The 17,946-nt window shown below is 39.7% G+C and overlaps 1 protein-coding gene across 1 annotated transcript; it reads right to left on the bottom strand.

Annotated features, from left to right (window-relative positions):
• Positions 1-6,057: 6,057 nt before the first annotated feature.
• On the bottom strand, positions 6,058-6,993 carry LOC133241775 (olfactory receptor 10G4-like). The gene has a single exon (XM_061407700.1). The coding sequence runs from the start codon at positions 6,991-6,993 to the stop codon at positions 6,058-6,060; it is 936 nt and encodes a 311-aa protein (XP_061263684.1).
• Between the last annotated feature and the right edge of the window lie 10,953 nt (positions 6,994-17,946).

Raw genomic sequence — 17,946 nt, 5'->3', positions numbered from 1 at the left:
TCTAACAATGTTAGATAACAATATCTTATCTGTCAATGAAAGCTTAAGAGGGAAAGCAAGTGGAAATGGGAGAAAGTTACCTTTCTAAGAACTCACCTTCACTGCATGATTATTTAAATATAAAATTCATTTGTGTTTATGCTTTACCCTGAAGAATGTTGAACACTCAGCATGCTATGTCGAAGCACTTATTCACAAGTTACTTCTCAAAGAGCTGATGTATCTGTGATTGCTTGTTGAGAAAGAGTGGTTCATTTCTGTTCAAGGACCCAATTAACTTAAGGGCAGAGAATGGAAACTCACGTAGGTAGAAAGGTGGAATGTAACTTGATTTGCTTTCTTGGGGAATAGGATTACTCTTGGGTGTTCAGGCTTCCGAGATGAACAGAAAAACAACAGAAAGGGACAAATGAAAGATTTTTAATAATTACCTACATATTTCCCTATGTGTTTGTTATCTGAACACTCCTGAGAGTTTATGACTTTTTGGAGCTAGTATTTATGCCTAAAAGGAAAGAAGGACTCAGTTACCCTTATCAGTGATACAGATAAACTCACAACTGTTTATTCTAAACATAAAATTGCCCAGAACCCATAAATGGTCATCTCACTTTTTCCCCTTTTATTTGCCATGAAGTGATGGGACCAGATGCCATGATCTTAGTGTCTTGAATGTTGAGTTTTAAGCCAGCTTTTCCACTCTAAGTCATCCCTATTCATTATGGAGTTGAGCCAGATTCTATGTTAACTATTTACTTCTTATAATTTAGGATCCTTTTCAAGTACTAATAAACTCAGAGAATATGGCTTCAAGGAATCAATAATACACATCATGTTATTACAAACTATTTTTAAATATCAGGTTAACAGAGGAACAACACCATAATAATGTCTCCGAGGATAAGTTCAGGGCTCCACAGAAGTTATTTCAGTTATTTCAAGGAGAGTCTCAAGCTTCAAGGAGAGTCTCAAGCTGCTGCTGCTACTAAGCTACTATGGGGTCGACTCTGTGCGACCCCATAGATGGCAGCCCACCAGGCTTCCCCACCCCTGGGATTCTCCAGGCAAGAACGCTGGAGTGGGTTGCCATTTCCTTCTCCAATGCATGAAAGTTAAAAGTGAAAGTGAAGTCGCTGCTGCTGCTGCTGCTGCTGCTGCTAAGTCGCTTCAGTCATGTCCGACTCTGTGTGACCCATAGAGGGCAGTCCACCAAGCCTCCCCGTCCCTGGGATTCTCCAGGCAAGAACACTGGAGTGGGTTACCATTTCCTTCTCCAGTGCATGAAAGTGAAAAGTGAAAGTGAAGTCACTCAGTCGTGTGCAACTCATAGCAATCCCATGGACTGCAGCCTACCAGGCTCCTCCATCCATGGGATTTTCCAGGCAAGAGTACTGGAGTGGAGTGCCATTGCCTTCTCCGAGTGAAGTCGCTAGTTGTGTCCAACTCATAGCAATCCCATGGACTGCAGCCTACCAGGCTCCTCTGTCCATGGAATTTTCCAGGCAAGAGTACCAGAGTGGGTTGCCATTGCCTTCTCCGGAGAGTCTCAAGAGAATACATCAAAATACAGCACAGTGTGTTGAAAGTTTCACCCAGCTTTCATCATTCCTGAGAAACCTGTATGCAGGTCAAGAAGCAACAGTTAGAACTGGACATGAAAAAATGGACTGGTTCAAAATTGGGCAAAGCATTCATCAAGGCTGTACATTGTCACTCTGCTTATTTAACTTATATGCAGAGTATATCACGAGAAATGCCAGACTGCGTGAAGCCCAAACTAGAATCCAGATTGCTAGGCAATGGCAACCCACTCCAGTACTCTTGCCTGGAAAATCCCATGGATGGAGGAGCCTGGTAGGCTGCAGTCCATGGGGTCGCTAGGAGTCAGACATGACTGAGCAACTTCACTTTCACTTTTCACTTTCATGCATTGGAGAAGGAAATGGCAAGCCACTCCAGTGTTCTTGCCTGGAGAATCCCAGGGACGGGGAAACCTGATGGGCTACCATCTCTGGAGTCACACAGAGTCGGACACAACTGAAGCGGCTTACCAGCAGCAGCAGCAGCAGCAGGAGAAATATCAATAACCTCAGATATGCAGATGACACCACCCTTACAGCAGAAAGCAAAGAGGAACTAAAGAGCTTCTTGATGAAGGTGAAAGAGGAGAGTGAAAAAGTTGGCTTAAAACTCAACATTCAAAAAACTAAGATCATGGCATCTCGTCACATCACTTCATGGCAAATAGATGGGGAAGCAATGGAAACAGTGACAGTGGGCTCCAAAATCACTGCAGATGGTGACTGCAGCTGTGAAATTAAAAGATGCTTGCTCCTTGGAAGAAAATCTGTGAGCAACCTAGACAGCATATTAAAAAGCAGAGATATTACTTTGTCAACAAAGGTCTGTCTAGTCAAGGCTATGGTTTTTCCAGTAGTCAGGTATGGATGTAAGAGTTGGACTATAAAGAAAGCTGAGCGCTGAAGAATTGATGCTTTTGAACTGTGGTGTTGGAGGAGACTCTTGAGAATCCCTTGGACTGCAAGGAGATCAAGCCAGTCAATCCTAAAGGAAATCAGCCCTGAATATTCATTGGAAGGACTGATGCTGAAGCTGAAGCTCCAATACTTTGGCCACCTGATGCAAAGAACTGACTCACTGGAGAAAACCATGATACTAAGAAAAATTGAAGGCAGGAAGAGAAGGGAATAACAGAGGACGAGATGGTTGGATGGCATCACCAACTCAATGGACATGAATTTGAGCGGGCTCTGGGAGATGGTGAAGAACAGGGAGGCCTGGTGTGCTGCAGTCCATGTGGTCAAATAGAGACAGACATGACTGAGCGACTGAACAACAGCATCATTCCTTAAGTGCAATACCAGTTGTGAATTATTTTACTCTTTTTATTTTCCTGTTTTGAGAACAGCACTTGTAACTCTTAGGGCATAGTAATGACATAATGAAATATTTACAAATAATGCTGTTCCAATTAATATTTGATATTGTAAAAAAATTTTAGTGAAGTATTTCAATTATCCATTATTGTACTTTATTTTCCAGAGCTTTTTCATGTTGTCCCATCTGTCTCATCTTTCTCTATTTATCTCTCTTACTATTCTTTCAGTTTTAAAAGAAGGGTATAAGGAAGGATTATGGGAAGACCCTCTGAGCTTCAGCATACATTTTTCTGGGACAATCATAGCACATAAGAAGCAAATGTTGACTAAGTGGGAAAAGTGTTTAAACACATGAAATTTGATGTAATAGCTTTATCTACTAACAGAAATATCTGACAAACTAAAGTTATTAGGGACTTGAACAAAGAAGGCAGAAACAGCATGGACAGAAAGAGAAGGCCCCTGTTTAGGAGTGATATCTGAAATTATGAGTGTGCATCAGAAGTTGAGTCCCTCAGAAAGTATAAACATACTGGGAAGTGGAAAGAGTCTGTAGCAGGGAGAGCATCTTAAAGAAATGAGACCAACATTTATGAAAGTGGATTACTACAAGAAAAGACAACATTTTTCCTTGAGAAGTCCACAACTTAATTTGGAGCTCAAAAATATATAGTGTTACAAAGCACCTAGAATCTAATTCAGGCAGAATTAGGGTAGCTAAAGTGCTTTTCATAGTATATGGGGGAAAATTAGCTTTTGAAAAAATGCTTAAATTTGATATATAGACTACACATAACTGTACAAAAATCAGTTCTTTGTTATTTCAGTGCTTATTATTGTTAACTGATGTTTAGTCCTCAAAGAATTAAAATGTTCCTGAAATTCTGTTATACCAATACAAGCTAGAATTTCACTCCATGGGTTCTTGTGCTGGATATTTGGGTATTTATGTGCAGGGCTTCCCTGGGGGCTCAGATGGTAAAGCATCTGCCTGCAATGCGGGAGACCTGGGTTTGATCCCCGGTTGGGAAGATCTCTTGGAGAAAAACATGGCAACCCACTCTAATACTCTTGCCCGGAAAATCCATGGACAGAGGAGCCTGGAAGCTTACACTCCCTGGGGTCGCAAAGAGTCAGACAAGACTGAATGACTCAACACAACCCATTTGGGATTAAGCCTTAACCACATTCCATACTAACTGTGAATTTGAGTAAGGAACCTAATCATCTTCAGTTTTCTCATATTATGTATCAATAGTACCTATGGCATAGGGTTTGGGTAATAATAAAGTCTCTAGTAATGAATAAAGAAGGTATGTGGTATATCCCAAGCTCAATAACATTTATGTTTTTGCCTCTGAATTGTTCCAGAATAATTTAATTCCATATAATTTTAATGTTACACGGACTTTATTGCAGTTAAATTACTTGAAAACTAGTAAATATGTGAACATTAAATTTATCAAAACATTTGGAATAATTGCATTGTCAATAATTGTGTTAATCATGATACTAATTTATTATCCATTATTTAAAGAAAATTACATTCACGCCATCTTCAAATTACTGTACTTTGGAAGATGCATGAATCACTAGTCATTCACGAAAATAGTTTGTAAAAGCATTGAACTGAGAATCAGGCTATCTAGCTGGTAGTCCCAGGTTTGAATTTTAAAACTTGAATTAAGAAACTATTGTGTACAGTACTACTAGAGTCCACAGAGTCACAAAAAGTCAGACAGGACTGAATGACCAACATTTTCAGTTCTCAAAGCACTTTTACTTCTACTAACTCATTGAATCCTCCAAACAGTATTGCTAGAGAAAGTCTTTCACAGCTGAAAAACAGATATACAAAGCATAAAACTATTTCTCTTATTTTAACCAATATTTGCTTTTGTCTACATGCAGTTATAACACTTCACCCATTGCACGTAGAAGTCCACTTGTATGAGCTGTGTAGCTATGCACTGGGGGGTTTTAGGGTGTTTTATCTTTACTAGGCCTGATTTTTCTAATTTGTGAAAGAAATATGTTGAAATCCCATGATGCCAAGTGATTTAATTACACATTGATTTTTCTACTTTCTTCTAAATAGGAAGCACCCTTGCCTCCAGCCTACAATGTAGGGTGTCCCTGTCCTAGAGCAGATTGAGGTTTGGTGAATCTGAATTTCCAAGACTCTGAAATATTGAGAGAATGTGCTCTCTGAGCAGCATGACCTTCATCACCATCCATAGTGAAATGACCCAGCATAGAATGTTTGTGCTGAATATAAGCATCAGGTCCATTAATACAGGAATTTAAGGCCATATTATGTGATGGCGACTAGAGGTGTCTGATGGTAGCTTCCTCCTGATCACACTGACCAAACCTGAGAAACCTCAGGGCTCTGTGAAGGTGGTGATGGTCCTCAGTCTCTGAAAGGAGCCTCTCAGATCCATAGCTTGTCCTGGCAGACCTACTTGGAGAGACAACAATCCTCTCAGATGTGTGGGACTCTTTCAGTGTGTAAGCACTGACCAGGGTCAAGATGTCCTGGGAAGCAGGGCAGTTACCTTGGAACCTTCATGCAAACACACACACAGGCATGCACACACACACACACACACACACACACACACACACATGCAGCCACAAAAAGAACTGAGGAAGCAGGTGCACAGCTGCCTCAGTAAGTGACTCTGATAATTTTGGCTGTTCTTAAGCAGTGTCCCCAGTTTGTGTGCATAAGACAGAAGCAAAAAAGTATATTATCAACTTAGGTATGTATAAATAGCTCACTATTCTGCATCCAAGATCCAAGTTGAATATTCACTCTTTAAAAAGGTAAAAATCATGTTATATGCCAATTGTATATGAAAAAAATTAAAAGAAAAGGTAAAATAAACATGTTGCAGAGAAAAGACTTCATAGATCAAAATTTAGCATGTTTATCATAAATAAAATATTTGTAATTTTTTCAATTTGAAAAAAATCCTTGGAACAAATATTTCTGACTAAGAAGTTTGGATAAAGATTAACACTGAGAACTTTATATACAAAATATTTTGCACTGATAAAATCATATATTGTACTATACACTCTTACATTTCTATGTTTCATTATACTATTCTATTACTATATTTGTTAAATGAGCAAGTCTACATTGCAGAGATTATTTGCTCTGTGAATGCACTACTTTGTCTTTAAGCTTCAACAGAGCTTTCTTCACTTCCTTGTTCCTCAGGGTGTAGACCACAGGGTTCAGAAGGGGCGTCATCACAGTGTAGAAAACAGCCACAATGCTGTCCATAGCCTCCTTGGAGCCTGGTCTCAGGTAAATGAAAACACAGGGAACAAAGAAGCAAAGGACCACAGTGCAGTGGGAGGCACAGGTCTGGAAGGCTCTCCATCTCCCTTCTGAGGTGCGGATCTTCAGGATGGAGTGGATGATGGACACGTAGGACAGCACTATCAGAAGAAAGCAGCCTGAAGCCACCACCCCAATGTTGACAAAGATCACCAACTCGTTGGCAGAGGTGTCTGCACAGGTCAGTTTGAGGATGGGTGGTGCATCACAGAAGTAATGCTGGATCTGATTGGGTCCACAGAAGGGCAAACGGAACGTCAGTGTGGTCTGGACAGCAGAGTGCAGAGAGCCACTGAGCCACGTGGTTGTGGCCAGGAGAGCGCGCGTCCTCCCACTCATCATGCTGGCGTACCTGAGCGGGTAACTGACGGCCAGGAAGCGGTCATAGGACATGACGGTGTAGAGGAAGCACTCGGTGCTGCCCAGGAAGTGGAAGGAGTAGAGCTGGGCCACACAGCCAGGAAAGGAGACAGGACTGCCTTCTGGGGACACCAGGGTCATCAGCATTTTGGGCACAGTGACCGTGGAGAACCACATGTCAATGAAGGACAAGTTGCTCAGGAAGTAGTACATGGGGGTGTGCAGGGGGGGATCCACTGTGATCACCAGCAGGATGAGAAGGTTCCCCACCACAGTGAAGGCATAGATCACCAGGAAGATTCCAAAGAGGAGCGTGTCCAGCTCTGGTGAATGGGGAAGGCCCATGAGGATGAACGTTGTCACTATGCTCATGTTTCTCATATCTCCACACTTTTGGTCTCTCTGTCTGTGTGGGTACATCAAGAGCATCCAACATTTTATTGAGAACTGAGAACTTCATTATACATGGTCTGTAATTCTAGAGTCATGCTCAACTTTGCTTACCACAAACCTCCCTTGAAAAAAGGAGATAGAATGATTTCATCTTCTCTCTCTTATATCCCTTTCATTCTCTCTGTGTGTCGCACACACACACACACACAGGCACACGCAGATAGATGTGAAAAAGGGAGAAAACAATACAAGTTTCTATTGATATATCATTAATACTACTAACAGCACCATAAAACGAGCCAAATTTTCTACTTTATACTTTCTCTGGATCATGTTAGCTTGTTGTATGCTCCAGGTCTCACAATGTTGAAATCAAAGTTTCAGGTTGGTCTCTCATCTCATCTGAAGTTCAGGATCACCTGCCTCAGTGGCAATGTCAGAGTGAAGTAAGATAATAAATGACAACTACTTAGTAAAGTAATGACATTCATAGGTACTCAGTAAATGACATCAAATTATTTGGAGCTGTTGCCTTGTTGTTTTAAATGTATAGATATAGCTATGGAGGGAGAGAAAGACAGAGACAGAGAGGGAGCAGACAGAGAAAACAAAGTCTCGTTGTGCTATAGAGACTTCTCAATTTCAAAGCTACAATTTTGAGGAAAATTTCATCACTGGTATTGGTACTGGTGTCTCACTAACTACCACTAATTATTTATATAGGAAATAAACTCAGAGCAGATTAAGAGTCTATAAACTTCATACAGAATCCTGACAATCTCTCATGTGATCCAGAAAATATGAACCGTCACAACACAGCTAGCTTCAAACTTGCCTTATTTTATGCAGTCACTTAGGAAGCTCTGAAAATATAAACTTCATATGTGTTGTCCCAACCACAATCCACTGGGAAGCGGCTAGTTTCTCACATATAGATTTCTATCCTAAACATTTAAATATAATACTTTCTCTTATCAGCTTTGTTAGAGATGATATTCTCCCTCAATCTTCCATTCCTTATACTCATAAATCCAGGCAATGGCCTCAAAAGAGAAGACAATTCTATGAAGCATATGACTCTTATGTAAAATCTACTACCTGTAACAAGAAAGAATCAAAATAAGAGAAAAAGGTCTATGTTAACTTAATATCAAGAAATATTGGAGAAATAACACCAGAAAGAATAAAGAGATGGAGCCAAAGCAAAAAACAATACCCAGTTGTGGATGTGACTGGTGATGGAAGCAAAGTCTTATGCTGTAAAGAACAATATTGAATAGGAACCTGGAATGTTAGGTCCATGATCAAGGCCAATTGGAAGTGGTCAAATAGGCAATGGCAAGAATGAACATCGACACTGTAGGAATCAGTGAACTAAATTGACTGGAATTGGTGAATTTAACTCAGATGATCACTATATCTACTACTGTGGGCAAGAATCCCTTAGAAGAAATGGAATAGCCATCATAGTCAACAAAAGAGTCTGAAATGCAGTACTTGCGTGCAGTCTCAAAAACGACAGAATGATCTCTGTTCATTTCCAAGGCAAACCATTCAATATCACAGTACCAACTCTATGCCCCAACCAGTAGGGGTGAAGAAGCTGAAGTTGAACAGTTCTATCAAGACCTACAAGACCTTCTAGAACTAACACCCAAAAAAGATGTCCTATTCATTATAGGGGACTGGAATGTAAAAGTAGGAAGTCAAGAGATATCTGGAGTAACAGGCAAATTTGACCTTGGAGTACAAAATGAAGCAGGGAAACAGCTAACAGTTTTGCCAAGGGAACACACTGGTCATAACAAACACCCCCTTCCAACAACACAGAGAAGACTCCACACGTGGACATCACCAGATGCTCAATACTGAAATCACATTGATTATATTCTTTACAGCCAAAGATGGAGAAGCTGTATACAGTCAACAAAAACAAAACGGAACTGACTGTGGCTCAGATCATGAACTCCTTATTGCCAAATTCAGACTTAAATTTAAGGGAGTAGGGAAAACCGCTAGACCATTCAGGTATGACCTAAATCAAATCCCTTATGATTATACAGTGGAAGTGACAAATAGATTCAAGGGGTTAGACCAGATAGAGGGCCTGAATAACTATAGAAAGAGGTTCCTGACATTGTACAGCAGGCAATGATCATGACATCCCTAAGAAAATGAAATGCAAAAAGGAAAAATTGTTGTCTGAAGAGGCCTTACAAATAACTGAGAAAAGAAGAGAAGCTAAACGCAAAGAAAAAAAGGAAAGATATACCCATTTAAATGCAGAGTTCCAAAGAATAGCATGGAGACATAAGAAAGCCTTCCTCAGTGATCAATGCAAAGAAATACAGGGAAACAATAGAATGGGAAAGACTAGAGATATCTTCAAGAACATTAGTGATACCAAGGGAACATTTCATACAAAGATGTGCACAATAAAGGACAGAAATGGCATGCACCTAACAGAAGCAGAGGATATTAAGAAGAGGTGGCAAAAAATACACAAACTATACAAAAAAGATCTTCATGACCCAGATAACCAAGATGGTATGATCACTCACCTAGTGTCAGACCTTCTGGAATGCAAAGTCAAGTGTGCCTTAGGAAGTATCACTACAAACAAAGCTAGAGGACTTGATGGAATTTCAGTTTGGCTCTTTCAAATCCTGAAAGATGATGCTGTGAAAGTGCTGCACACAATATGCCAGCAAATTTGGAAAACTCAGCAGTAGCTACAGGACTGGAAAAGGTCAGTTTTCGTTCCAATTCCAAAGAAAGGTAATGCCAAAGAATGTTCAAACTACCGCACAATTGCACTCATCTTTCACACTAGCAAAATAATGTTCAAAATTCTCCAAGCCTAGCTTCAGCACTACGTGAATTGTGAACTTCCAGACCTTCAAGCTGGATTTAGAAAAGGCAGAGGAACGAGAAGTCAAATTGCCAACATCCTTTGGATCATGGAAAAAGCAAGAGCGTTCCAGAAATACATCTTCTGCTTTAATGACTACACCAAAGCCTTTTACTGTGTGGATAACAACAAATTATGGAAAATTCTTCAAGAGATGGGAATATCAGACCACCTTACCTGCCTTCTGAGAAATCTGTATGCCAGTCAAGAAGCAACAGTTAAAACTGTACATGAAACAACATAATGGTTCCAAAGAGGGAAAGGAGTATGTCGTGGTTGTATATTGTCAATCCGCTTATTTAACTTATATGCAGAGTAATTCATGTGAAACGCCAGGCTGGACAAAGTACAAGCTAGAATCAATATTCCTGGGGAAAATATCAATAACCTCATATATGCAGATTACACCACACTTATAGCAGAAAGCAAAGAACTAAAGAGTCTCTTAATGAAAGTGAAAGAACAAAGTGGAAAAAGCTGGCTTAAACCTCAACATTTAAAAACTAAGATCATGACATCCAGCCCCATCACTTTATGGCAAATGGATAGGGAAGCAATGGAAACGGTGACAGACTTTATATTTTGGGGCTCCACAATCACTGCAGATGGTGACTTCAGCCATGAAATTAAAAGACACTGACTCCTTGGAAGAAAAGCTATGACCAAACTAGACAGCGTACTAAAAAGCAGAGATATTACTTTGCCAACAAAAGCCCGTTTAGTCAAAGCTATGATTTTTCCAATAGTCATTTATGGATGTGAAACTTGGACTATAAAGAAAGCTGAGTGCCAAAGAATTGATGCTTTTAAACTGTGGTGTTGGAGAAGACTCTTGAGAGTCCTTTGGACTGCAAGAGATCCCACCAGTCCATCCTAAAGTAAATCGGTCCTGAATATTTATCCTAACTGATGCTGAAGCTGAAACGCCAATACTTTGGCCTCCTGATGCAAAGAACTGACTCATTGGAAGGACCCTGATCCTGGGAAAAATTGAAGGCAGGAGGAGAAAGTGATGACAGAGGATGAAATGGTCGGATTATATCAGTGACTTGATGACATGAATTTGAACAAGATTCGGGAGCTGGTGATGGACAGGGAAGCCTGACATGCTGCAGTACGTGGGGTCGCAAAGAGTCAAACACAACTGAGTGACTGATCTGAACTGAACTGAATATCAAGAAAATCTGAAATTGTGTACAATGGAAAGTGAGGCAGAAATGATGTTTTTAGTTTAATCCAAAATATTGTTGAATTCAAGATTGTTGCTATTTTTCAAGGAAAGATTCACCAATGTGAGAGAAATGAGGTTCTCTGTTCTTAATAAAGCCCACACAGGGTGGATACTCTCGCCAGACAATCTGGCTGAAGCTACATTAAAGCTATATTCTTCAAATGATAGAGTAAACAGCAGTGACAATTACTCTAATATCATATGTGGGTATCAGAACCAAAAAAATGAAACAAACATATCTCTAAAATTTCTACTGTACCAGTGGAATCCCATCACCAGGATAAATCCCATAGATTAGATAAAGTATGAAATTTTTCATGCTGTGCATTGCAAGGTAGCCTGAGACCTAAGGCTGGCATTATCAGTGAGAGATAACAGGATTTGACTTGTCTGTTTATGCTGTAGCAACTTTGTCCCTTTTCGTATGTCCCTATTACTAATTGTACACATACAGATATGTATATGTTGTGTGTATATACATATATGTGTGTGTGTATTTATCTGCAGTTTGTGTTATGTATTACACATACAGAGAGAAAGAATAAGTATAGAAACAGGCAGAAAGTGAAAGACAGTCAAGAATTGATAACCACAAGTGATTAACAATAACTTATCTAACAATGTTAGATAACAATATCTTATCTCTCAGTGAAAGCTTAAGAGGGAAAGCAAGTGGAAATGAGAGAAATTTACCTTTCTAAGAACTCAACTTCACTGCATGATTATGTATATATATTTTATAAATTTATAAATATAACTATATTGATAATTTAAATTTAATATATTTAAATTTATAAAAATATAACTATATAAATTTATAAAATTCATTTGTGTTTACCCTTCACCCTGAAGAATGAACACTCAGCATGCTATGTCAAGGCACTAATTTGCAAGTTACTACTCAAAGAGCTGGTGTATCTGTGATTGCTTGTTGAGAAAGAGTGGTTCATTTCTGTTCAAGGACCCAATTAACTTAAGGGCAGAGATTGGAAACTCATGCAGCTAGAAAGGTGGAATGTAACCTGATTTGCTTTCTCGGGGAATAGGATTACTCTTGGGTGTTCAAGCTCCCTAGATGAACAGAAAAAAAAAACAGAAAGGGACTAATGAAGGATTTTTAATAATTACCTACATATTTCCCTATGTGTTTGTTATCTGAACACTCCTGAGAGGAGTTCATGACTTTCTGGAGCTAGTACTTATGCCTAAGAGGAAAGAAGGACTCAGTTACCCTATTTCCTTATCAGTGATACAGATAAACTCACAACTGTTTATTCTAAACATAAAATTGCCCAGAACCCATAAATGGTCATCTCAATTTTTCCCCTTTTATGTACCATGAAGTGATGGGACCAGATGCCATGATCTTAGTGTCTTGAATGTTGAGTTTTAAGCCAGCTTTTCCACTCTCAGTTATCCCTATTCATTAGGGAGTTGAGCCAGATTCTATGTTAACTATTTACTTCTTATAATTTAACTATTTACTTCTATAATTTAGGATCCTTTTCAAGTCCTAATAAACTCAGAGAAAACAGCTTCAAGGAATCAATCATACACATCATGTTACTACAAACAATATTTTAAAATTCAGGTTAACAGAGGAACAACACCATAATAATGTCTCTGAGAACAAGTTCAGGGCTCCACAGAAGTTATTTCAGTTATTTCAAGGAGAGTGTCAAGAGAATGCATCAAAATACAGCACAGTGTGTTGAAAGTTTCACTCAGCTTTCATCATTCCTAAGAAACCTGTATGCAAGTCAAGAAGCAACAGTTAGAACTGGACATGGGGGTGGTCCTAAGATGGTGGAGGAATAGGATTGGGGACCACTTTCTCCCCCACAAATTCATCAAAAGAACATTTATACTCTGAATAAATTCCACAAAACCACTTCTGAATGCCGGCTGAGGACATCAGGCACCGAGACAAAGAGCCCACTGTCTTCAAAAGGAGGTAGGAAAAAATATAAAAGATAAAAAGAGAGACAAAAGAGATAGGGATGGAGATCTCTCGGAGTCTTAAAAAAGAGAGAAGTTTCCAAACACCAGGAAACACTTTCACTGGCGAGTATGTGGCGAGCCTTGGAACCACAGAGGGCAACATAACCAGGAGGAAAAATAAATAAATAATTTAAACCCATAGATTATGTGCCCAACGGTAACTCCCAGTGGAGAAGCAGCATAGATGCCTGCATCTGCCACTAGCAAGCAGGGGCTGGGCAGGGAGGCGGGGGCTGCATTGCTTAGAGTAAGGACCTGGCCTGAATGCCCCAAGGGCAATCTGAGGGAACTAACTTGAGATAGCAAACCAGACTGTGGGATAGCCACCCTGCAAAAAACCCTAACTTAAGACACCACCAGGCCTGCTCACAGAACAGAGGACTGACTAGAGCTAGCCAGCTGCGGACCGGCCCATCCCCTGCCAGAGACAGGAAGGTGAGAGCAGCCAGAGCCAGAAGGGGGAGATCACGGCCCCAGAGAGGCATCATCTACCAAACTGCAAGCAGGCTTCATTGCTAACTAAGATTTCTTGGGATTCTGGACGGTTGACATCTGCCTGAGAAGGTACGCCGGTTGTACACCCAGAAAACGGAGCGGCAGGGACGGGGGAGATGATAAGTCACAGTGACTGCACTCGCCAAACACCTGGTCACCTGAGCTGCTCGGACCTGGGAAGGGCACACGACGCAGGCCCAACCAAGTCTGCACCTCTGAGGAGTACCTAAGTACCTGAACCTGAGCGGCTTAGACCTGGGGAGTGCATACAACCCAGGGCCAGCCTCACACAATTCCCACCAGAGCAACCTAGAGCCTAAGCAGTGTAGACAGGGAAAGCACACACGCTGTGAGCGGGGGCAAACCAAGTGTGGCTGAGACACTGCGAGCACATGCCAGTGTTATTTGTTTGCAGTGTTTCTCCCTCCCCACAGCACGACTGAACAACTGAGCCTAAAAAAGTGTTCACCACCGCCCCATTGTGTCAGGATGGAAATTAGACACTAAAGAGACCAGCAAACAGAAGCTAAAACAAACAGAGAGAACCGCCCTGGAAGTGACAGGTGCAATAGATTAAAACCCTGTAGTTAGCACTGACTACATAGGAAGGGGCCTATAGATCTTGAGAAGCATCGGTGCTGTATAAATGGAGAAGTCTTGAAGCTACTGTAAGAATAAGACTGAAACCAGAGACAGGGGGCTTAAGTCCAAATCCTGACAACACCAGAGAACTCCTGACTCCAGGAAACATTGATCAAAGGAGCTCATCAAACACCTCCATTCCTACACTGAAACCAAGCACCACACAAGGGCAAACAAGTTCCAGAGCAAGACATACCACGTAAATTCTCCAGCAACACAGGAACATAGCCCTGAGCTTCAATATACAGGCTGCCCAAAGTCACTCCACCCCCATTGACATCTCATAACTCATTACTGGACACTTCATTGCACTCCAGAGAGAAGAAACCCAGCTCCACCCACCCTAACACTGACACAAGCTTCCCTCACCAGGAAACCTTGACAAGCCACCTGTACAACCCCACCCACAGTGAGGAAACTCCACAATAAAGAGAACTCCACAAACTGCCAGAATACGGAAAGGCCACCCCAAACTCAGCAATATAAACAAGATGAAGAGACAAGGGAATACCCAGTAGGTAAAGGAACAGGATAAATGTCCACCAAACCAAACAAAAGAGGAAGAGATAGGGAATCTACCTGATAAATAATTCCGAATAATGATAATGAAAATGATCCAAAATCTTGAAAACAAAATGGAGTTACAGATAAATAGCCTGGAGATAAGGATTGAGAAGATGCAAGAAAAGTTTAACAAGGACCTAGAAGAAATGAAAAAGAGTCAATATATAATGAATAATGCAATAAATGAGATCAAAAACACTCTGGAGGGAACCAACAGTAGAATAACGGAGGCAGAAGATAGGATAAGTGAGGTAGAAGATAGAAAGGTAGAAATAAATGAATCAGAGAGGAAAAAAGATAAACGAATTAAAAGAAATGAGGACAATTTCAGAGATCTCTGGGACCATGTTAAATGCCCCAGCATGTGAATCATAGGAGTCCCAGAAGAAGAAGACAAAAAGAAAGACCATGAGAAAATACTTGAGGAGATAATAGTTGAAAACTTCCCTAAAATGGGAAAGGAAATAATCACCCAAGTCCAAGAAACCCAGAGAGTCCCAAACAGGATAAACCCAAGGCAAAACACCCCAAGACACATATTAATCAAATTAACAAAGATCAAACACAAAGAACAAATATTAAGAGCAGCAAGGGAAAAACAACAAATAACACACAAGGGGATTCCCATAAGGATAACAGCTGATCTTTCAATAGAAACTCTTCAGGCCAGAATGGAATGGCAGGACATACCTAAAGTGATGAAAGAAAATAACCTACAGCCCAGATTACTGTACCCAGCAAAGATCTCATTCAAATATGAAGGAGAAATCAAAAGCTTTACAGACAAGCAAAAGCTGAGAGAAGTCAGCACCACCAAACCAGCTCTCCAACAAATGCTAAAGGATCTTCTCTAGACAGGAAACACACAAAGGGTGTATAAACTTGAACCCAAAAAAATAAAGTAAATGGCAACAGGATCATACTTATCAATAATTACCTTAAAAGTAAATGGGTTGAATGCCCCAACCAAAAGATAAAGACTGGCTGAATGGATACAAAAATAAGACCCCTACATATGTTGTCTACAAGAAACCCACCTCAAAACAAGGGACACATATGACTGAAAGTGAATGGCTGGAAAAAGATATTCCATGCAAATAGAGATCAAAAGAAAGCAGGAATAGCAATACTCATATCAGATAAAGTAGAATTTAAAACAAAGGCTGTGAAAAGACACAAAGAAGAACACTACATAATGATCAAAGAATCAATCCAAGAAGAAGATGCAACAATTATAAATATATATGCACCCAACACGGAAGCACTGCAATATGTAAGACAAATGCTAACAAGTATGAAAGGGGAAATTAACAATAACACAATAATAGTAGGGGTAATACCCCACTCATACCTATGGATAGATCAACGAAACAGAAAATTAACAAGGAAACACAAACTTTAAACGATACAATAGACCAGTTAGACCTAATTGATAGCTATAGGACATTTCACCCCAAAACAATGAATTTCACTTTTTTCTCAGTGCAACGGAACCTTCTCCAGGATAGAGCACATCCTGGGCCATAAATCTAGCCTTGGTAAATTCAAAAAAATTGAAATCATTCCAAGCATCTTTTCTGACCACAATGCAGTAAGATTAGATCTGAACTACAGGAGAAAAACTATTAAAAATTCCAACATATGGAGGCTGAACAACACGCTGCTGAATAACCAATAAATCACAGAAGAAATAAAAAAAGAAATCAAAGTATGCATAGAGATGAAAGAAAATGAAAACACAACAACCCAAAACCTGTGGAACACTGTAAAAGCAGTGCTAAGGGGAAGGTTCATAGCAATACAGGCATACCTCAAGAAACAAGAAAAAAGTCAAATAAATAACCTAACTCTACACCTAAAGCAACTAGAAAAGGAAGAAATGAAGAACCCCAGGGTTAGTAGAAGGAAAGAAATCTTAAAAATTAGGGCAGAAATAAATGCAAAAGAAACAAAAGAGACTATACCAAAAATCAACAAAGGCAAAAGCTAGTTCTTTGAGAGGATAAATAAAATTGACAAACCATTAGCCAGACTCATCAAGAAACAAAGGGAGAAAAATCAAATCAATAAAATTAAAAATGAAAATGGAGAGATCACAACAGACAACACAGAAATACAAAGGATCACAAGAGACTACTATCAGCAATTATATGCCAATAAAGTGGACAACTTGGAAGAAATGGACAAATTCTTAGAAAAGTACAACTTTCCAAAACTGAACCAGGATAAATAGAAAATCTTAACAGACCCATCACAAGCACAGAAATTGAAATTGTAATCAGAAATCTTCCAGCAAACAGAAGCCCAGGTCCAGATGGCTTCACAGCTGAATTCTACCAAAAATTTAGAGAAGACCTAACACCTATCCTACTCAAACTCTTCCAGAAAATTACAGAGGAAGGTGAACTTCCAAATTCATTCTATGAGGCCACCATCACCCTAATACCAACACCTGACAAAGATGCCACACAAAAAAAGAAAACTACAGGCCAATATCACTGATGAACATAGATGCAAAAATCCTTTAAAAAAAAATTCTAGCAATCAGAATCCAACAACACATTAAAAAGATCATACAGCATGACCAAGTGGGCTTTATCCCAGGGATGCAAGGATTCTTCAATATCTGCAAATCAATCAGTGTAATACACCACATTAACAAATTGAAAAATAAAAGCCATATGATTATATCAACAGATGCACAGAAAGCCTTTGACAAGATTCAACATCCATTTATGACAAAAATTATCCAGAAAGCAGAAATAGAAGGAACATACCTCAACATAATAAAAGCTATATATGACAAACCCTCAGCAAACATTATCCTCAATGGTGGAAAATTGAAAGCATTTTCCCTAAAGTCAGGAACAAGACAAGGGTGCCCACTTTCACCACTACTACTCAACATAGTTTTGGAAGTTTTGGCCACAGCAATCAGAGCAGAAAAAGAAATAAAAGGAATCCAAATTGGAAAAGAAGAAGTAAAACGCTCACTGTTTGCAGATGACATGATCCTCTACATAGAAAACCCTAAAGACTCCACCAGAAAATTGCTAGAGCTAATCAATGAATATAGTAATGTTTCAGGATATAAAAT

Source organism: Bos javanicus, chromosome 29 (assembly GCF_032452875.1).
Source record: "Bos javanicus breed banteng chromosome 29, ARS-OSU_banteng_1.0, whole genome shotgun sequence".
Taxonomy (NCBI): domain Eukaryota; kingdom Metazoa; phylum Chordata; class Mammalia; order Artiodactyla; family Bovidae; genus Bos; species Bos javanicus.
The sequence above is the reverse complement of the archived record's forward strand: the minus strand, read 5'-3'. Positions and strand labels throughout refer to the sequence as shown.

Bases quoted from the DNA above. Each gene is read 5' to 3' on its own strand.
- LOC133241775 (XM_061407700.1), bottom strand. From the start codon at position 6,993: ATGAGAAACATGAGCATAGTGACAACGTTCATCCTCATGGGCCTTCCC.